Source organism: Stenella coeruleoalba, assembly GCF_951394435.1.
Source record: "Stenella coeruleoalba genome assembly, chromosome: 7".
In the NCBI taxonomy this organism is placed as follows: Eukaryota; Metazoa; Chordata; class Mammalia; order Artiodactyla; family Delphinidae; genus Stenella; species Stenella coeruleoalba.
In genome coordinates, this window is record NC_137153.1 from 84,054,908 (window position 1) to 84,077,562 (window position 22,655).

The following is a 22,655-nucleotide window of genomic DNA, read 5'->3' on the forward strand; positions in this document are numbered from 1 at the left end:
GATTATTGAAATAGTCAACTTTTATTTACTTTAAGTACATATATATGCCATAAAGGAGGGCTCTTTTTTTTTTAGCCAGAACATCCCATTGCTGCCCTGAGGCACATGGGGAAACCACAGGTCCCCTCAGAGGTTGCGACACACAGTGCACAAGCAGACTCTCTGTTCCCCAACTGTACCTAATGAATATTTTCCTTTTCTGTGTGTGCCACAGCCTGAAGATGATCGGGAAATACTGATTTAAAAACACTGAATAGGAGTAAAAGTCAGTCCAGGCCTTCTTGCTTTTTTCCTGTCTCCTCCTGGATGGACCCCTAGCTGTCCTCCCAACCTCCATGGTCAGCCCTGCCCTTCTCCCTTGGAGAGTCCTACCCTCTTTCAACTCAGCACCTTCTATAGGACAGGGTTCTACTTAGGTTTAAGGTTGCTGCCTGGAGAAGGAGGTGAAGGAAGAGACTTCAATAAAATCAGTGATCCTCATGTGTACGTAGGTTACTGTCAATCTCCCTGGTTGCTGTGAGTTAGCACGAACCCTGCTCCGGAATCCCTACTCCAGAGGCAGTTAATTAGAAAGTGAAGAGCCCTAATCAGGAGTACATACTCCAAATTCTGTAAGTCCTTCAAATATTATCTGAATCAGAACCAAGTATGCCGTAATTAGCATAGAGATGTTAGGTTTCAGTTTTTCATTGGGAATATAGGTGTTTTCAAGCTGTCTATTCGGCTAGAATGATTATACGTGTACCACCGTCCTGTAGGAACAAAGCAGTAAGCACAGGAAGGCCTGCAGCCCAAGAGCTTCAGGGCAGTCCCCAGCTCCAGAATACCATGTGTGCCTGAATGGACTGTTGCCTGACCCAACTAGACTTGCTGATGTCTCCAGGCAAAGCACTGTTCACAATGCCCACAAGGACGGAAAACAGGGGCTGCACCAGGCCTAGAGCGGACGTCATATGTTTCTGAACCTGTCTCCTTACAGAAGCCAGAATACTCTGAGACCAGCTTCTATTTTTAACAGACCACCTGTCTCAGTTACCTGCTGCTGTGTGACAAACCACCCCAAAGGTAGGGGCCTGAAGCAATGATTTATTAATTTTCAGAATTCTGTTGGTTGGCCATGTGAGTCACTGTGGTGCTGGTCTCATGCAGGTGTGTCGTCTGATGGTTTGCCTGGGGCTACATGTAGGCTTTTCAGATTGGTTTCTTTCACTTAGGAATATGCATTTAAGTTTCCTCCATGCCTTTCATGGCTTGATAGTTCATTTCTTTTCAGTGCTGAGTAATATTCCTTTGTTTAGATTATCATAGTTTATGCACTGTAGTGTTCTGGGTTTTCCAGGAAAACAGAACCAGTATATACACGGCAGGAGAGAGAGAGAGAGACAGAGACAGAGAGATTGAGAGATCACATGGAATTGGGTCATGTGGTTATGGAGACGGACAAGTCCCAAGATCTGCAGTCGGTAAGCTGGAGACCCATGAAAGCCAATGGTGTAGTTCCAGCCCGAGTCAGAGTCTGAAGGTAGGAGAAGACTGTCCCAGCTTGAAGACAGTCAGGTAGAGAAAACATGAATTCTCACTTAGTGGTCTTTTTTTTGTTCTCTTTGGGCCTTTAAGTATTGAATCAGGCTCACCCACATTGGGGAGGGCAATCTACCTTACTCAGTCTACTGATTCATATGTTAATCTCATCCAGAAACACACTCACAGACACAACAAAATAACGTTTAACCAAAAGTCTGGGTACCCTGGGGCCCGTTCACACATAAAATTAACCACCATATACAGTCACCTACTGAAAGACATTTTGGTTGCTTCCGAATCTTGACAATTATGAATAAAGCTGCTCTGAACATCTGCGTGCAGGTTTTTGTGTGGACATAACGTTTTCAGCTCTTTTGGATAAATACCAAGGAGCACAACTGCCGGACAGAATGGTAAGTATACGTTTAGTTTTGCGAGTAGCTGCCCAGCTATCTTTCAAAGTAGCTGTACCGTTTTGCATTCCCACTAGCAATGAATGAGTGTTCATCCACGTCATCAGATTTTTACACCAATTTTGATATTTTAAATATTGCAGTAAAACATGATTTATCTTGATCACTGAGATTTTTGGCATCACCTTAAACTTTGAGCCTCAGTCCTCATCTCACCCTAATCCTGGCCCTGGATGCAGTTCCTTCAGGACAGAAACCATGTCTTATTATTCTTTTTAAATAAAATATGGCAAGTAGAGCACTTAGTAAAGTACCTGACATACAGTAAGTACTCAATAAATGTTAACCATAGTGTGATTATGTCCTTCAAGGAGCACCTACCAGAGTTACCTGCACATAGTAAATGTTTGTGGAATGAAGTAACGGCTTTTTACACAAATGAAGTATCCTCTTACTTTTCACATATTTTAAAGGCACATTATTCTCTGTTTTGTCAGGCTGAGCAAATTTGGTGTCTGGGGCCTGCCCATATGTTTATATTCACCTCTAACATGTCAAGCGTTGCATTTTAAAAAGTCAAGTCTAGTGCTTTTAGGTAGCAAATGCTTCCATTGAATCCTGGATGGAGAAAGGATTTTCTATTCAGGCTGGAAAAAAAAAAACCTGGTTTCCTCTGCCTCTCTTGTTAGGGAATGTGATGCAGATATGCATTTGCTCTGGGATTCTACTGGTGATTAAAATAACATTATAAGGGACTTCCCTGGTGGCTCAGTGGTTAAGAATCCACCTGCCGGGCTTCCCTGGTGGCGCAGTGGTTGAGAGTCCGCCTGCCGATGCAGGGGACACGGGTTCGTGCCCCGGTCCGGGAAGATCCCACGTGCCGCAGAGCAGCTGGGCCCGTGAGCCATGGCTGCTAGGCCTGCGCATCCGGAGCCTGTGCTCCGCAACAGGAGAGGCCACAACAGTTAGAGTCCTGTGTACCGCAAAAAAAAAAAAAAAAGAATCCACCTGCCAATGCAGGGGACATGGGTTTGAGCCCTGGTCTGGGAAGATCTCACATGCCATGGAGCAACTAAGCCCATGCACCACAACTACTGAGCCTGCTTCCTAGAGCCTGCGAGCCACAACTACTGAGCCTGTGAGCCACAACTACTGCAGCTCGCACGCTAAGAGCCTGTGCTCTGCAACAAGAGAAGCTACTGCAATGCGAAGCCCGCACACCGCAATGAAAAGTAGCCCCCGCTCGCCACAACTAGAGAAAGCCTACGCACAGCAACGAAGACCCAACGCAGCCAAAAATAAATAAATTTATTTAAAAAAATAAAATAACATTATGATTCAATAAAAAGTGCACAAGGCAGTGTCGCTTGCACATGTCTCTGTCGTTGTTTTCTTTTCTTTCTTTTTTTTTTTTTGCAGTACGCAGGCCTCTCACTGTTGTGGCCTCTCCCGTTGTGGAGCACAGGCTCTGCAGCCATGGCTCACGGGCCCAGCCACTCCGCGGCATGTGGGATCTTCCCGGACCAGGGCACGAACCCGTGTCCCCTGCATCGGCAGGCGGACTCTCAACCACTGCGCCACCAGGGAAGCCCCGGTTGTTTTCTATTTAAAGTTCAAAAAATAAAGTATAATTCAGACCTGACTTTAGGGTTTGCCCTAATGTTTTATCAAGTCTAGTTTTACTTGATCGGCATTCATTTCTTCTACGATTTTCCTCACATGCTAGAATCATTGAAATGTGGATCCGAATGACTGAGGATTTCAATCACCGGCAAATTATAGAACTGCAATTCCTAAAACAGAAGTAGCCGTAAACTGGAGTCATTCAAAATATAGACAGTTATGAGAAGAGAATCTTGTGAAACAGCCTATGGAAACGCCGGGAGAAAAGTTTCCCATTCCAACAGGACAGTCACTGCTATTTCTGTGACTGTGCCTGGAAGCTACTCCAGAAGTTCTGGCACTTACGCAAGGCAAAGCATTTAATAACCTGCTTCTGAGCAGCTGTCAATTAACAACGTAAGGAACAACACACTACATACAATGAAATTTCTGTTTAACTCAGATCAAAGGCTTATTTATACCCATTTCTGTATTTCCCAGCCTACTTCAAAGAAATCATACGTGCATCAAGGGCTTTAGACAAGCCAGGTGGGATGTCGGCCTTGCCCGCCGCACAGTCAATTTGAGGAAAGCAAGAAGGGAAGGAGGAGCAGAGAAAATGGTAAGTTTAACGGTTTTCAGCTTGTGAAAATATTGGCTAACTGGTGATTTATCTTCGTGTTTCTCTCTCCAGGAGGGGGAGAAAGGCCAGCACCAAAATCCATTTCAGCACTTTTCTCGTGTGAGTCATTCAACCAACCAACCCTTCAGCACTTCGCCCTCAGAAAACGTGTTGAGTTGTGGCTTATGGGAAGGAAAGCTTCCCTCGGCGGGGATGCCGAGAGGAAGAGGAACGTGGCTGACTAGGGCAGTGTGGTCTCCGGCAGAGCTAGTTGTAGAGGGGGTATTGCTCTGAAGATGTGTTTTATCAGTCAGGCAGGTTTGTGCCACAGAAATTTAAGTTTATATATGTCATACCACCATTAATAGGTAGCAATTTATATTTACCAAGTGCAAATAATCCATTGAGGTTTAAAACTTAAACAGTGAACATCTAGTCCATTTAATCTAAATAATCTAAGTCTAATGTTAGTAGAGGAGCCCAGAATAGATGGGATACTGAAGTGTATTTTTATTTTAACAAAAGCCAACTGGAAAGGCAAAAATTCATACTGTGAGTAATCCAGCATCTCTACATGGCAACGGTGAGAGCTGAAATGACTTTGAAGCACTCTGTTCCTTTTAAAGCGTCCCTTCTGCTACTAACTGTCCCACATTACTAAAAAATAACCAACCCCTGTTGAAATGTTCAACTGAACTGCAGCCGTGACAGAGCATTTTTTTAACGGCATTTCCCTTACCTGTGCGGGATTCAGCTCCACAGATGCTAGAGACGACTTAGAACTTCTCAGTTATTTAGATGTGTACGTTAAGATTTCCAACTACTTCATCCTGAGAGTCCACATCTTCTAGAAGGGAAAACATCTAAAATGGATATAAATTAGTAAACAATATGACTAAATGTTTAGGCAGAGATTAAAAACAACACTAAGCTTTACATTCCATGTACTGAAGGTATGAAAAGCCCACCTCGGAATACCTTCCATGTACTGAAGGTATTCCGAGTGTCAAAATATCTGATAAAATCAATTACAGCCACTAGCAGATAGTCATCATGCTGCTAAGCATTAGTTCAGAAATTAGAAAGACAAACATGGTAGACAAGGTTTGCACATTGACAAAGTGGCGACGATGGAAAGCAGTAATAATCACCTGGACCATATTCCTGAATTCTTATTTGTTTGATAAAAGGTTAGAAGAGCAGACATCTTGCCTGGGTGAATTCTATTTTATTCACTCTTCAAATAAAAGTCTTTCGAGCCCAACAATATGTCATGGGATTGTACAAATTGGCATTTGAAGATATCAAAAGGATGCCTGACACCTAGAGAGACACGGAGACACGTGACTTCACTGTCAGTTGCTGGCTTTTCTGTTCCTGTTTCCATGACATTACATAGGCGGGGGGGGGGGGGGGGGGGGGGGAAGGGGGAGTTATGGGTTGTGTTAGTTCATTACTTCAAATAAGATGCTTGAACCCTTTACCTTCTTTGCACCCATCTGATACTGGTTTCCCTGGTAACGGAATCAGGGATGCCACCCACCCCCCACCCCAAGAGCTGAGAGCAGGAACTCTTACTTTACTGATCTCGGAAGATAACACTGAAGGGGAGAGTCATGAAGGCTACGGTTCCTGGGTTCAGCCAAAGGGGTGAAAGAAGAAAAGGAATTAAAGTGACCTGAAACTTCATAAGGCTTTAAAAAAAAAATAAAACAAGGGTTTCTTTAATTCAAAATCTAGTCATTCAAGTAAAACAAATATACAGATGATGGTCTGCCAGGGACCTTAAGAAGTGCCATGCCACAGGTCTCAACAGCTCCTCTCCCCACGGCTCATACTCATGCATTTTCTTACGCATCATGCTCACTTTGCTTAGAGGGGAAGAAAAGAAAAAGGAAAATTCCAGACTAGGGCTCATTGGGTCATTTTCTTCCTGTAGATCAGTGTTTTCTTATACTGAGTGATTTGCTTTCCAAGGGACTATAGTTGTTTTTAAAAGGATTTTCACTGCAGACGGTACGTTAAATGGAGAATGTGGTAGCATTAAAATGACTGTCTGCTTAAAAAAATAATATACAAGAAACCATAGGGGAAAGAAAAGAGTGGCCATTAAACTAAACTATTAAGAATGGTTGCACTTTACATTCCAAATGTGAAGTTATGTATTGGGGCTATTACAATTGCAGAGTGCTGTGTAGTGGATTCAGTAGAATGGCCATGTAAATTGAAAAGCAAACTAATGTCTCTTCAAGCTCTGGAAACCACAGAAGGAATTTGCTCCCAAGTGGAAAACTCTAGGCAATCAACCAATGAATCACTCACCCAAAGAACAAGAGCTTTGTCTTTCTCATCAACTGTCTTTTACACAGAAGTGAGATACGGGTCACTTCATACAATAAGAAAACCAGAAGGGCATAGGTTTTGTCACAGAGACCTCACTTGAGTGCTGATGGTTTGTATTATGGAAAGGGAAACAGTGTGTTCCTTTCTTTCATTTTGCCATATAAAACATTCTCATGAAATATTACAACTGAAATGCTTGATAAAAATAAAACTCTTGATTGAGACGCTTGTGTTGGGTGGAGGGAACAGATTTTACTTTTATGCAAACAAGAAAGCCAACTACAAACATGAAAACTAGGCTTATAATATATTCACACCCTATGATCTAAAAATCCCATGCTTGAGGTTATACCAAAGAAGTAGTTCAAAAGAAGAAAAAAGTTCTATACATGGAGATACTTGATGCAGTAGTGGTTATTAGAGTTAAAATGTGGTAAAAAAATAATAGTAACCATGCAACACTGCAGAAGTAGCCTAATAAATGGTGGTGTATCATTTGATGGAACTAATAAAAATAACTGAGGACTATGCAGATATATGGGGGGAAAGAACTTGTGATAGTTTAATGTGAAGAACAGAATACCACAGAATGAAATGAGTGCTGTGCTTACATGTGAATGCACATAGAAAGAGACTTAAGGGAAATACCGCAAAAATAGAAATATTAGGATGGAGGCGTTTGCAGTTTTTTTTAAGCTTTATAGTTCCTTCCTTAGTGACATAGATCTGTATAGATTCTACATATATAAAAGACAGTAATCTGATTTTTGGACCCTCCTGCCTTACTTGTGTAAGTGGCTTTGCATGTTGGCTATTGCTTGCTCAGTCGGTTTCAGAGCATACAATAAAACTGGGTTGTTACACTGGTTAGCTCTCTAACTAGATACAGAGGGAGGAAAATAAAGAAATAGTATCAGGCTCTGCTTACAGCAAGGGCGATGGCCACATGCATCCAAAAAATGCTGACGCTGACAATTAACCAACAGGTAGAAATTGTGCAAGCCTTAGAGCACACTCCTTTTGGGTGAAATGCACAGTATAGCCTTTAAAACTGCAAGAGGTATATGCCATCCAAACTCTAAGGAATACTGATGCATACATTTTCTTCCTAGAGAGAACAGTCTGAATGATCAGTGTTCTAAGAGATGAACGGTACCCTCCCAACATACTTACTGACACTGTCAGCATCTTTTTCAGAGCTGAGATAAGCTATGAAGAGTAGACCTACACCAGTTGCCAGCAGACGGTGTCAGGACCGAAACAAGTCTGCAGCACCTCTATAAGTGCTGCAAAGCAACTCCAAGTTTCTTTAGAAATTGCCTTTTCAAATGTTGACACCTGAGTTTGGTTATTTCTAGGGAAAGATGCCAGCTCAGGTGGTCTTGGACACAGAGGCCTGACTTTACAAGACCCACAGATGTGCTTCAACAGACTAAACTGGAGTTGCTGACAGTGCCAGTTACTGATGTGCGAGCTTGAGTTCATTCTGAGACCATCTCCTCATTGCCCAAGGCATTCACAAATAACAAGAAGCAGGTAAGTTCAGTGGTCAGCCAGACAGGGACTCAAGTGGCAGCTTCTCAAACAAGAGTGACCAGCCAGCATCATGTTAAATTCTCAACATGGTTAAAGTCTCAAAAAATGATAAAAATTTGTAAATTTTGTTTTAAAAATCTCAAATTTCTTAAAATTGTTGAATTCTCAAAAAAATGGCATCTCATTTAATGCCTGCAACAATGCTGTGAGGTAGGCATTTTTATTACAATTTGACAGTTGAAGAAAGATCCTGAGGGACTAAGGAACTTGCCCAAGGCCATGTACATATGAATGTAGGTATATGTATACATATGAATCACCTCTAGTATCCTTACCTGATGGGAGTTGATTCCAAATGCAGTGTTCTCCTAACAGTGCCCAGTTTGTGTCCTCATTACAAGTAGGATATTACTCACACAACTACAGAAGAACCTTTTATTTTAAACAACAAAAATGCTATAGAAGTAGGTTATAGTTCCCTGCTTTTAACTCATTACTAACATTTACCGTCATTGTGGTTTCTAAATTACCTCCTTGAGGCCAGCAAAGAGTAACGATGGAAAATAATTAACACATGTAATTATTATAAACTATTGATTCTTAATATTGAAAATAAAACCCACAAGTTTATACAACAGAAAGCTATCTTGAAAAAATTGGACATCCACTTTAAGCGGCTGAAAGAAACTCGCAAGGGTCTATGAAAGGTTTTCTAGGAATTGTTAACAGGACAGACATATTAAGTATGAGGACAGGATGATCAAACAGCTGAGATCTTTAGGATCCTTTCAAAGAATGAATATAAGTTAGAACAAAACTAAATGGGGAAATGAGATATCATATATGGCCCATCATTAGCAAATATTCTTTAGAGTAAGAACAATGTGGTCAACCTGAAACAAACTAGCATTGCCATGCTTTGCTGAGGGTAGTATAAATGGGCCCAATATTTCTGGAAGGCAATTTGGCAGTGAATAATATCAATGATCTGAAATATCACTCTATCTCTTGATGCAGTAATTCCATTTCTTGGGATTAACTCTAAGGAAAGGAACAGGAGTAAGGCGAGAATATGATATACAAACATTTTCTCTATAAGAATTGTATCTCGGTGTTCGAAATAGCCTATATGCCTAATAAAAGAGAAAGGGCAAGTTAGAGTAAACCCAGCATAGTAAGTTGTTTGTGAATAACTTTTAATAATAAAGTCAACTGAATAGCAAAAACCCTCAAATAACCTAATTTTTTAAAATGAGCAAAGGACCTAAATAGACATTTTTCCAAAGAACACATACAAATGGCCAACAAATACATGAAAAGGTTTTTAACATCACTGATCATCAGAAAATGCAAATCAAAACCACAAGGACATATCACCTCACATCTGTTAGGATATCTATAACCAAAAAAACAAGAGCTGACAAACACTGGCGAGAACATGGAGAAAAGGGAACTCTTGGTGGGAATGTACATTGGTTGAGCCACTACGGAGAACACTACAGAGGTTTCTCAAAATGTTAAAAATAAAACTACCATATGATCTAGCAACCCCACTTCTTTGTAGACATTCGAAGGAAATGAGATCATCTTGAAGAAATATGTGCACCCCCATGTTCATTGCAGCATTATTCACAATAGCCAATGTACAAAAACAATATACCTTGTGTCCATTAACAGATAAATGGATAAAGGAAATGTGACATATGTAAGTATATGTATGCATATATATATATATATATATATATATATATATATATATAATGGAATTATTATTCAGCCTTTGAAAAGGAAAGCCTGCCATTTGTGACAAGATGAAATAACCTACAGAGCATTAAGCTAAGTGAAATAAGCCAGACAGAGAAAGACAAATACTGCATGCTGCATTATATGTGGAATCTAAAAAAAAAAATTCAAACTCATAGAAACAGTAGAGGATGGTTGACAGGGGTTGAGAGAAATAGGGAGAGGTTGGTAAAGGTACAAAATTACAGTTATAAGATAAATAAGGTAGAGGATGATAATAATAATGTATTGTATAACTGAAATTTGCCAGGAAAGTAGAACTTGTGTTCTCACCCAAAAAAAAAAGGTAAATATGTGAAGCGATGCATGTGTTAATTAACTGGATGTGGGGAATCCTTTCACAATGTATATGTATATTAAATCATCATGTTGGACACTTTAAATATTTTACTATTTTATTTGTCAATCATATGTCAAGCTGAAAACAAAAGAAAAAGTGAGAAGCAGGTTCCAAAACCACATGGACAAGTAGGTAGAACAGTAGAATTAAGACAATGGGCTTTGCAATCTGACCACCTGGGTTAAATCTCACTCTATAAACAATTAGTTGTGTGATCTCAAGCTGGTTACTGAATCTTAGTTTCTTCAGCGGTTAAATGAGTATGAAACCAGTAACTACCTCATTGGGCTTTTGTGAAAATTCAATGAGATAACACAAAGTGTTCAACTGTCCTTGGCACATAGTAAAACACTCAACAAATTGTTCACTTGTTCGCTATTATTAATCATCTGTACTATAGTTGATATAATTGGCATAAAAATAATATATTATTTCTAAGTGGTACAATTATAGGTTTTTATTTTCTTCTTTGTACCTTGCCATATTTTCCAAATTGAAAATCAGAGATATATGATACTTTTATGAATAAAAAAATAATCATGAGAAAACAGCTGGAAGCCCTTGGACCAGTACCTGGAACACAGCAGTTCTTCCAAATACTTGCTGGAGCGTCAGCCACCGGCGGCCCTAGCCAGCTAATGTCAAATGAGTAATTCACATCCAAGACTGCTGAGAGCTGCCTGCCCGTCTCTTACCGTTGGTCTCCTTTGGGCAGTGACTCACCCACATGCCCCTCCATTACTGCCAGTAGATTCTTCCCCAGTGCCCCCCGCTGGAATAATTTCACCTTAGCCCAGTGACCGCCCCCATGTTGAGGTCACCCACTCAGTAAGCACTGGCTGACTGACTGAATCTAATATGATAATTTGAAGAAGAAAAACATTCTATAAAGTCAGCAGCTTATTGTTCTACATACAGTAAGTATTCCGGTTTTTGAAGAACAATTTCTAACTTTTAATTATGCATCACCACTCCAACATTGTGTACATTCTCGAGGCTTCCACTACATGAGGTGATTATGGTAGGTTTTCCAAGCCTTATAATAAGACTCACATAATTCACACTGAGTAATGGCTAAGTAAAAAAAAAAAAAAAAAAAAAAAAGCAACTTTTTTAAGAGCTCAATTTTGGTTTAGACCTATTATAATATTTAGCTGCTAAAGTTAGTTTTGGGAACAGAGACTAATGTAAGAACAGCAACATCCAAACAGTATGCCTTGCATTTTATTTTGGTTTAGACCTATTATAATATTTAGCTGCAAAAGTTAGTTTTGGGAGCAGAGACTAATGTAAGAACAGCAACATCAAAACACTATGCCTTGCATTTTATTGTCATTTTACTTTTAATCCTCAGCCCGAAGCCAAAAGTATACGGTTATTCCAGTCTTAAGAGAATATGAATATACTCTAATAGTTGATAATTCTACTGTAAAGATTATTGCTCTAGATTAGCAGTTCTCAAAGTGTAGTCTCCAGACCAGCAGCCTCAAGAACAGCTAGGAACTTGTCTGAGAAATGCAAATTCTCAGGTCCCACCCTGACCTACTGAATCAAAAACTCTGAGTCTGGGACCCAGAAATCTGAATTTTAATTAGTCCTCCTGGTGATTCTGATGCAGACTATAAAGTCTGAACACCAAACCACTTCACTGTTGAAGTGCTAGGACAAAATATGAAGCCAGAGAAGTTTTGGCTGTCTGGAGAGAAAGTTCACTGGGGCAGAAAATGCGCCTCACACAAGCTTCATCTTGCTCAGGGGAGCCTGAACCTGTGGTGATCTGCCGATTTCACTGCCGAAGGAAGAGTGAAGAGAAGATATTCTTGAGAAACAAATAAGCCACGATCTACAGCAGGGCGGAGGGTCTGAAATGTCCTCCCTCACGCTCAAGCTGATGGCAGAGGAAGCAATCTCTTGATGGAATTAAACAGCATGCTGAAATTGAGAATTTGATCCCTTTCTCTGATTTGCTGGAAAACTTTTGGGAAAGTCACCACCTCGTTGTGCCGTTAGCGAAAGTGCAATTTTAAAAATCCCTGTATCAATGCTTTGGAGCCCGTTGCTACTTGCCAGTCATGAAACAGTCAAAGAAGTAACCCATCAAAAATCCCATCTCTCAGCCACTGTGAGGATGATTATAATTTATGTCAGAAACTTCCCTATCATCTGCCAAATAACAAAAACTTTAAAAATGTTAATTATCATATTGATGAAATATGTTGTTCTTCTTATGAAGTACCAGAAACATCTAGTTATGAAAAAAGGCATTACAAAACCAGTCTCACTAGGCCTTCAATTTTTACCCAGCAAACTTCAATCCCACGGAAGAGCCACGTGGCAGAAACCTACGTTCAAGGTTAAGACTGTGAGTGACTTAAAACAAAACAGAACAGAAACAAGAGTAAATATATATAAAATAAAACCTATTAAAAAGAATGGGGAAAACAATCATTTGCATAAATTCAGTCCTAAATGAGTAAACACAAACCTATCTACACACCTATATACATCAGGGAAATGTGCAAGTTGTAAATATTTCAGATAAAATGAAGAGGAAACCTGGAGAGCTGGGAACGATCACAGGCCACTCTGCAAGGCTAGAAAGAACAAACCTGAATTTGGTTCTATCTCCCATGAGGCCAGGAGGACACAGCTTCCCTGAGCCTTGGTTACTTAAATAGGGATAATGACATTCATCTCCTGATATTCTTATATGTGAACCTGCCTTGCACGCTCTCTAGGAGGATCTGAATTTGTTGAACACTAGTTTATAATCCATATTCAAGGCAAGAGGTACATAAACATTTGGCTTACCCAGGTGTCAACGATCACATGATTCCAATCTCCCGGGGGAGAGAAGTGGGGCCTCCTAACTTCACAGTTGAGGAAGAAATCTCCCATTCATGTCCTCCATCTGTGAGACAGTTGGTGGTCCCAGTCGTGCTTCACATCCCTGAGTCTGACCTTCAAGACCCTGAGAAGGAGGTATGACTATTTTATCGTTCCCGTTTAACAAGTGAGGAAACAACTGTCTCGGTAATTCCCCAAGATTCCAAACCCCGAGCAGAGGGACGAGCTCTGTAGAACGCCTCTTCCAGGACCAGACTAGAGTCTCATCCAAAAGCAATGGACTGGTTTCATCAGATTCAAGATAATCGATGTCTTGATAAGATCTAGACCCTCAGAAAATCCCATGAGAGAAAGAATATTGGAAGCTTGGGAAACCATAAAGCATGAAGGGAGAAAATGCACCAACAGAAAATAGGACTATTTCTTTAACCCAGAATCCCTTCAAATATATTCCCCCTTCTCCAGGAGCACCCGCTGCACAGTAGGAGAAATCTCGTCTCCCACGTGACTAAGTCCCCACCAAGGGACCAGTAGTGGAAGTGATGGACAAATTCCTAGGCACCTGCCTGGAAGCATACCCCTTCCCCTGGACTCCCACTCTTTCCCCACTGCTGACTAGGAGTGGAGGCCCACGGGAATAACGGTGCAAGTGCAGAGCTGCATCACTGCCCTGAGGCTCTGGGTCATAGGTGGGTAAGACACAAACCCTTTTGTGGTCTCAAAGCCACTGTACTGTTGGGTGCTGTTACAGCAACTTAACCTCTACTCTACAGAAAACAGGGATGGTGAGGCAGGGAAGGAGAGAGAACAAAAGAGGTAAACAGCTCATTAACAAGCCATCGGAGTCTGTAGTACAGAAACTTACTTCATTATACAAGGAAGGGATGAGAGAGAAATCAGCTTTAGTAATTAGGCCTTTGCCATCCACTTACTGAGAAGAGAAAATATTTAACGAACTATGTACATAAACATTATTTTGGCAAAAAGCAAACAAAATAATGTTAAGTGTATAAAAACAAGAAGGTCTGGATAACAAACGAAAAATGTTAAACTGCCAACAAATTGCTGGATCATAAGAAAATAAGAACATTAAAAGATTCCTTAGGTGCTATTTTTAAACAGCCAGAAAACCTGGTTTAAAATTATTAACCATTATTTTTGAAAATATAGCAGTAAATAATAGGTATATAAAGAATGAGTCATGCAGCCTTTCCAGGAGGAACCATGCACGGCAACTTATTAAAAGCCCAGGGTTACAGGTTTCATCTAATCAAATTAGTGAAAGCTTGTCCACAAAGATAAGGACCAGACTAATGACAGGGAGCCAGGGCTGTAGCTGCAGGGAAAAGCCTTAACGAGAAGGATGGAGCGAAGGGCTGAGTGTGGTTGGCTCACGTCAATTAATATAATAGATCAAATAAGTATTAATGAGATAAAACCAGCAGGCATCCCACCTTTCTTTTACAGGTTAATGAACTCCACAGCTTTGTGGATATCATCAGTCTTAACACTAAACCCAAGTCACCTCCCTTTCTTGAAATGTGCAGCTTGTGAAGGGAGAGACTAGAGATTTGAAAATGCTAGGCTTTCCTAGAGAAAAGAATATTCTATCTCCCAGTGAATCACCAAGAAAAGGCAAAGCTTTAATTTGTGACCTCGAATCACAACAGTATCCAAACAAAAGAATGAATCTTGGCAAAGTTATTTTTGCTTCCCAAATAAAATCGTCGTTAATAAACCTCTGGTTACTCATTATTCCTAGTCTTGACTTCCTGGTTAACTCAGAAGTGTTAATTAGGTTCTAGTGCGGTGGGAGTCCGTGACAAAATATATTTATAAAATAAGAAGTGCACTTTAAAACTTCCTCTACAAATGTTTGAACTTTGCTTATAGAACCCGCACCAACGATCCCAAAGCGTTGATAAAAACAATGAAGAAGAAGGAAAACCACTTATTGGTACTAAAGCCTTTACTGTAATAAACCAAATATATTTACAATTTATACAAATGTTTAACCTTCAACAAAAATACAAAAAAACATTTCACAAGATGCAAAACGAGGAAACAAGTTCATTGGAGACACCACTGCTCTACCACGGACAGACAGGAGGGGAACGGCAAGGAACAGAAAGGTAATCTCGGCAGATCTCACAGAAAGAAAAGGATGGACTCTGCCCAGGTCAGCGGGCTCCATTCCTCAAGCCCACAACCCTCACCCCTCTGTCCACTTTGCCTCGGTGCTCCATTTGGTCTAGGTAGGTAGGTGACCTTCTGTTGATGTGCTCACTGCCTCCTCTTTGTAGACGCAAAGTAGTTTTGTGTCAAGGTTTGGAAACAGGTTTTTGTGTTTTTAAAGTTATAACTTTTCTATTTCTACAAATTCAAAACATTTTGGCCCAATTCAACTATAAACGTTAAACCACATAATATTTTCAGTAGATGACTTCATAGACTGTAGCTTTCTTGTCCCCTGAGCCAGTGACTATGTACTTATCATCCACAGAGATGTCACAGCTGAGCACGGATGAGGACTCTTTGGACTGGAAGAGAAAACAATGGACATGTGTTTAATGTGGAACAGAGATGCTCAGGGCCCTGCTCCCAACAAGGCACCTTCACTGCTGGCGTCATCAGCAATGCTGTGGTCCAACTGTCTGTCATTCTATGTAAGGAGCACGGACTTACCTGGAATATGCTAGCTCCATAGGGTGTCCGCCAAGCATTGAGGAGGTTATCTTTTCCAGTACTCACAAACCATTTACCTAGAATTAGCAAAGGAACATGTGGTTGTGGCTTAACTAGATTAGAATTCCTGCTATACTATTAGCTACTTGGGCTTAATCAAACTCAGAGCATTTTTAATCATGAACTATCATGTCCAAGGGGTTGGGCCATGACATGAATAGACACAGCAGGTTTTAAATCTGGGCTCCACTGTGAACCATCTGTGATCTTGGGTTTAATCAAAGCGGTGGCAGGAACCATGTCAGTCCCGTTAGCCACCGGATACATGACAGGTAGCTTCACATGGAGCATGCGGTGGGTCCTCGAATAGTCAGTCAATGACGTTGTCTTCTGTTAGCTTCTTTATGATAAAATGGGACTAGGAAGGATTAAATGACGAATCTAAGTTAAATGGCAGACAGCACATATGGCACATAGGATGGTCAATATGTGATAGCTAGTCATCCATCCATCTGTCCATCCGTCCGTCCGTCCATCCATCCATCCGTCCATCCATCTGTCCATCCATCCATCCATCCATCTTGTGAATAAATATTTGACCCCCCATGAACTTCTTCCCTCATTATCCTCACTGCAGAGTGTAACGGTCTGGGTGCAGCTAAGTGTTCCCTTCTCTGCCCATGGGCTGCTCATCCCGGTCAGTTCATAGCAACCTCCTCTGCTCCTGCCTCATTTTTCTATAAACTCCCACCAACCCCTCTCAGAGGGGTTGCCTCCACCCACACCCCTGACACTCCCCGCTGAAAACAAACATGTGTCAGAACTTCGTATTAGGCAATTCTATCACCTGCTGACTTTTCCCAACTCAGGGAAACAGACAAAAACAGACGTCCCTATGCTCTGAGGGACATTTTAAGACAACAGAATTACTGCATCCAGATGCTCAGAGAACAACATTTTTTTCCAGATATCATCTCCACTATATTTTTTAGAAGTATTTTCCATTTAGGCCATCAACATTTCCCGGTTTCCTTTCAGTTGAACTCACCACAATAAGCAAATTTCAGGGAGAGTACACAGCTCTCGTGGAGATGCAGCTGGTACTTGTCAGGTTTGTTCACGTGGAGAACTTCCACGTTGCTGCTCTCCATGCCCACGGCCAGCCACTCCCCAGTTGGGCAATAACCAAGGGAGAATATCTACAAGAAGCAGAAGAGGCTCACTGAGTAGACTTAGGAAGTGAACAGACAACAAGAAAAGGGGAAAAACTAGCAAGAACAGGAGGAGGTAATAAGCAAAGGCAAAGTCTACAGGACAACCATGCCAACCCAGATAAGTCAAGTGTTAAAGGCCTTTATGAAACAATTGGAAAAAAATAAAAACAACTGCAACACTTATGTCATGGGTGATAAAATCAAGAAATTGTTCTTAATAATAACGGTATTCTGTGTGTTGTTTGAAAGGGTTCCTTATCTTTTACAGATACTAACTGAAATACTTATGGATGGAATGATATAACGTCTGGGATTTACTTAAAAATAATCCAGTGTTTGGGGGCAGGGATGACAGATGAGACAAGACTGGTCATGTGTTAGTAACTGTTGAGGCTGGGTGATGGGCATATGTGTTCATCATATAATTCTCTGTACTTTCATATATGCTTGAACATTCTCTGTTCTCATTAATTGAATATATTTGAAATTTTCCATAAGAAGTTTTAAAAAAGGGCAGACCAAAAGTAGGATCCTACCCATAATGGGAACAGGACTGGAAGGGAACAGGGAAGCCTGTAAGAAACTCAACAAAATTTTGACAGGGACATGAAATTTAGTTGCACGTATAGTTGTTTTCCATTTCTGTCCTATTTTTCTGACAGGAATTATTAAAGAAAAAAAAGTAAGTAAATAAGTCACAATAAAAAGGACAATTCCACCATCAACAGAAAACACTTAAATGGCATGCACTATCTTTCCCCAAACAGGCCTAGATTCAGACACTTGACATCTAAATAAGCTCCACAGTCCACAAAGTTGCCATTTTTATATCATTTCAAAACTCCATAAATCGAGTCAGCCATGAGTCCAGTGTCTGAGGGATGAGTAACAAAATGGGCATCCACTGAGATACTGCTGGATTTTTTAAGCTCCCTGATTTAAGCAAAATGAATCAACTTGCAGAGCTGTTATGATTTTTCTCTACTCCTTGTGATATCCCTGCATATTTCTCAAGGTCTATTTATATGTGAATAAAATCATTTCTCATCCCCACATTAGATGGACAACAGATCAGACCCTGTATGTTCTTCATGGCACAAATTCCTGAAACAACTCATATACAAGTAAAACAACTAACACATCTTAACCTACAGCATTTTAAAAACCAGTCTAAGTGTTTCAGGGTAATTTGTGTGTGTGTGTGTGTGTGTTTGTATCTCAAATTAAAGCCAGGTCTGTTTGTCTAGCTACTACTCTTGGGGGTGGGAGGGAGCGGGGGAGGTATGGGGAGGGCGTGCACCACACACAGAGCACCGCGTGGGTTCCAGGGAGGGACAAGCCTGCACCTGGGAGGTGAAGTCGTGCTGCTGCAGCTGCCGCCCTTCACGCAGGTCCCAGGACCGGACCGTGTTGTCCAAGCCGCCCGTCCAGAGCTTGGTGCCGTCGTTAGAAATGTCAATACAGCTGGCCCCGTCTGTGTGGCCCTGGAATTGCCTGATAAAACAAACCAGATTGAATAATGATTTCCTGCCAGAGCTCAAGGTAAACACTGTTGTGTTGTTAGTTTTGGACTCGCTGTGCGTGTGTCACCGCCTCGGTGTCTGCTGATGTGCAAGATCAAACCAACCTTCCCCCCGAGGAGGAGAGGAAACGGCACCTGCAGACTTTCTTTTCCTTTTTTCATGATCCAAGTGCTGAAGAAATGGAATGCCGTTTTAGGTCACCACACAGGAGAAGTTAAATACGCTCCTATAGCTATTCTCACAAATCTGTCTGGAAGGTAAAATTCCTCCTAGGTCTGGAAAAGTGTTTTAAGTGTGAAAGTGGGGAAAAAAAGACAAACACACAAAATCCCAAGTGTATTCCTTAAAGAAAGAAGCAGGCTTGGCCTATAACTGTGCAGGCCTGAATCACCACATCACCAGCCCAGGGCCGAGGAGCACTCCCATTTTCATGAGTGAGTAACACCGCAATGCCCTTCGTGCCAACAAAGCATGAGCTCATGTATTTACTCAACCTCGCGTTTTCTATTCGAAAGAGCCCCACGTTAGGAAATCTGGACTCCTGGAGACAAAGGGGCATGCCGGCCTCCTGACTCAGAGGTGTGGGGCAGAGACAGAGCTGATTGCTGACTGACCCCTGGGCACGGTCCTGCCCTCAAATCTGAGCACAAGGCTGTTGTTCTCTTAAAGGGGAACCTCGTGCCTCAGTCAAAAACCACCACCAAAGAACAGACTTGTGGTTGCCAAGGGTGGGGGGCTGGGAGGGATGGACTGGGAGTTTGGGGTTAGCAGATGCAAACTATTACATTTAGAATGGATAAACAACAAGGTCCTACTGTCTAGCACAGGGAACTCTATCCAAACTCCTGGGATAAACCATAATGGAAAAGAATATTAAAAAAAAAGAATGTGCCACTTGGCTGTACGGCAGAAACTAGCACAACACTGTAAATCAACTATACTTCAAAAAACAAACAAACAAAACAACAAAGAACCACTACCAAGGACAATGAGCCGACAGGGATTTGCTGAGTGCGATGCTCTGCCAGGCCCCAGGCAGGGCTTGCCGAGGGGAGGTTGACGTAAGCCACCACGGGGCTGGTGGCATGGGGGTCGTGGACCTGCTTTTGCAGGCCAAGAGGGAGCTGGCAGAAGAGTGACTGGAACAGGTGAGAAGTGTTCCGAGGTTCGATCAGGATGGTGAACCAGGCAGAATCCATGAGAGAACTGCTTGGAAATTTCAATGCCCGGAGAAAAGTTTCCACCGCCTCTCCTTCCTATTACCTTAGTATTCCTGCAGAGCTCCCAACTTTAAAGCTGACCTTGGAATTTAAAGGGCATGGAGGAAAAGACAAGAGCACCACTGTTGCCCTGAATTCTGAAACAAGATGTGAACCATCACTCCAAAAATCTCTTCCCTGAAAACTACTCAGAGCTTCCATCCTGGTCCTCTCCCCCATGCACCCCAACTCTCTGCCTCAAACGTCCCAGCCTGCACCCAAGGCTTTCCCGCTGGTCTGGAGCAGTCCTGCCCCACATTTCCAAAGTGCTGCTTTTCTGTCCTCAAACAGCTCGTGAAACCCAGGGACCTCCTCTTCATTTCATCCTCGGAATTTTTTTTTTACCTCTAAAACTCATGAAATACTTTGACTTCTTGAAAACAACTGTGTTTCTCTGCTGACCTAAGCTCTTCGTGGGTGTCCCTCGATCCCTCCGTCCACTTATCTCAGCGCTACCCTCAGGTCAGGCTCCTAGAACGCAGATCCTAGGGCTGTTCAGAACGTGCTGGGTCACAGCAGATACAAAGATATTCAGGAGACTCTGTACTGCCCTGTCACACAGAATGGCCGCTAGCCACGTGTGGCCTGTCCAAACTGAGAGGGGGAGAGATGTGTGAAGCAGGCCAACGTATCCAACAGGTACTTACTCCCTGGGGGCCGGCACAGAGCAGGGGCCCAGAACATACAAGAGGGCAGAGTGCCTGGGCCCCATTACAGCTCCTCCACGATAACATCAGGATAACAGCAGTGCAGAAGCGACAAGGATTAAAGAGATGAATATTTGAAAAGCACTTCGAATGAATATTTTCGGAGAGCTATTTATTAAGTTTAAAAAAGAAAAAAGCAGAAAGAAAAGAAAAAACAGCCGACACTTGCTAGGCTGAAAGTTTGAAGGGGCTGTTGGCTTGGCTCCGTTTGTTCACTTTGCTCATTCTGAGCTGCCCGGAGAGTGACAAGAAAAATAACCACACTGTCACCGACACACAGGGACAGAGCCTGGTTCGGTGACACTTAGTGGATTTCTACAGAAACGGTTGAAGAAAGAGTGAGCTGCTATAATCAACTCCACAGCCCGTCCCTTCCCTCCAGCTCTGGGCCCAGAAGCACGGGAGGAGCCCTGCTAAATAACATCCAAGTCTAAAAAGGCACCATGAACAGTGTTCCTGAGCGAAGATGAACTGTGACACGAAAGGGCGAAACACAGGCCCGTTCTGCCGTAGATGTTTAACTAGCTCTTCCTTTTCTAAAGACTTTTCTCTAACATCCCTGACGTGAGCACCGACTCAGCCAGAGGGAGTGAGCTGGCCAGAGCCGAGGAGGGACACAAAGCTGGCAGATTCCAAGCAGCTGGGCTCCTTCCTGGGTGGAATGACCCCTGGACAGAGCTTATTTAGTTATTGAGAAACACAGCTACTTTAAAACCATTCTGTGGGTGAAATTCGTGGAATCTCTTCTAATGTCCTTTTGTTGATTTTCTGTCATCCTTTATCAGCTGGCTCCTGTGCGCACATACGAGGTTCTAGGCAAAGCCAAAAACATCTAGTATTGAGGACCTTTTGTACCTCCGTCTAATCCATGGTATGCTGCCCCTTGGCAAAAGCCAGGAGTGTTTTTTAAACAAATCTGGCATGTGTACGTGGCTGAAGAACGGGAACATTAGGGAGGTAAATATAAAGCCTGGGTGACACCCAAGTGTGGCCACAAGACCGTAAGCCCTCTGAGGGCGGTGATACGGTACTGACACCCAGATCCAAGCCTGGCACGTGTGGGCTGAGCCTGGGGGCCGGCAGAGAAGCAGGGGTAATAGGGGGCCTTTTGACCCAGGTACTCAAGCAGGGAAGCCCCACTCAGGAAACCACCCCTGCTCACCTCACCAGCGTCTGGTTGTGCAGGTCCCACACGGCGATGTTGCCGTCGCTGCAGCATGAGAAGCAGACCTTGGAGTCGGGGCTGATGGCCAAGGCGTAGCAGGCGGGGGCCGAGGACGTCAGCTCTGCCTTGATGCGCGGGGTGGGAGCCGCCAGGTCCCAAATGGACAGGGTACTGGCTTCCCCTCCCACTATGAGAGTGCAGCCATCAGGGAGCAATTTGCAGGAACGGATGTAGTTATCCCTGTTCTGTGAAATAAACATAATTCAATTGTTATAATGCATGACCAAGCAGTAACAATGCCATGTTCTCTAACTGCTGTCTCCGTTGTTGACTTAAAAAGTGGTATTTCGGGGACACTACCAAAGCAAGCGTTCTGTAGTAAAGATCAGCATCTGATGGCCCCTGGCTCCTTTGAAGTCGTAAACAAAGCAAACTCACAGGATTGCTCGGCATGTGTGAAGGCTTAGCTATAACTGCCGCCGAAGCCCAATTTCCTGCTGAGTAGACGCAACTGAGATGATCAGTGGATGTAAGGTAAGGGTACATGTACTTCTTTACAAAGAAACCACTTTTCACAGCTAGTTTATAAATCTTTGACCTCATCAGCCTCCGTTACTTACTATTTGGAAACTGCAGACATACTACCTATGCTTTGGTTTTCATTACTCTTAAGTTTCTGCCTAAGGCTTGTACTGCGTCTTTATTAGCCAAATGGATCCTTGTCTGAGACTTGACCACAGCTGCTTTCTCAAGTTGTAACATGGCTGCTGTGATATTTAAGCCTCTCAACCCAAAGGCCAAAAAAATGAATAAAAGAAGGCATCTGGGCTTCCCTGGTGGCGCAGTGGTTGAGAGTCCGCCTGCCGATGCAGGGCACGGGTTCGTGCCCCGGTCCGGGAAGATCCCACATGCCACAGAGCGGCTGGGCCCGTGAGCTATGGCCGCTGAGCCTGCGCGTCCGGAGCCTGTGCTCCGCAACGGGAGAGGCCACAACAGTGAGAGGCCTGCGTATGGCAAAAAAAAAAAAAAGACGGCATCTCTCCATCAAAACCAACACATTAGAAAAGGGAGG

General features: G+C 42.6%; 1 protein-coding gene across 6 annotated transcripts in view; it reads right to left on the reverse strand.

Moving 5' to 3' along the window:
• Nucleotides 1-14,327: 14,327 nt before the first annotated feature.
• TLE1 (TLE family member 1, transcriptional corepressor) overlaps nucleotides 14,328-22,655 on the reverse strand; it is an 89,717-nt gene continuing 81,389 nt past the window's right edge. For 5 of the 6 annotated variants that reach the window (XM_079926853.1, XM_079926850.1, XM_079926851.1 and 2 more), the window contains 5 exons: nucleotides 21,581-21,828; nucleotides 18,276-18,423; nucleotides 16,764-16,914; nucleotides 15,716-15,792; nucleotides 14,328-15,570 (listed from right to left, as the gene is read on the reverse strand). In XM_079926853.1, the coding sequence (XP_079782979.1) occupies nucleotides 15,463-15,570; nucleotides 15,716-15,792; nucleotides 16,764-16,914; nucleotides 18,276-18,423; nucleotides 21,581-21,828 (732 nt within the window). In that variant the 3' untranslated portion in view covers nucleotides 14,328-15,462. Of the gene's footprint in view, nucleotides 15,571-15,715; nucleotides 15,793-15,850; nucleotides 16,915-18,275; nucleotides 18,424-21,580; nucleotides 21,829-22,655 lie in introns of those variants that run through there. The other variant, XM_079926852.1, reaches the window with a different exon arrangement.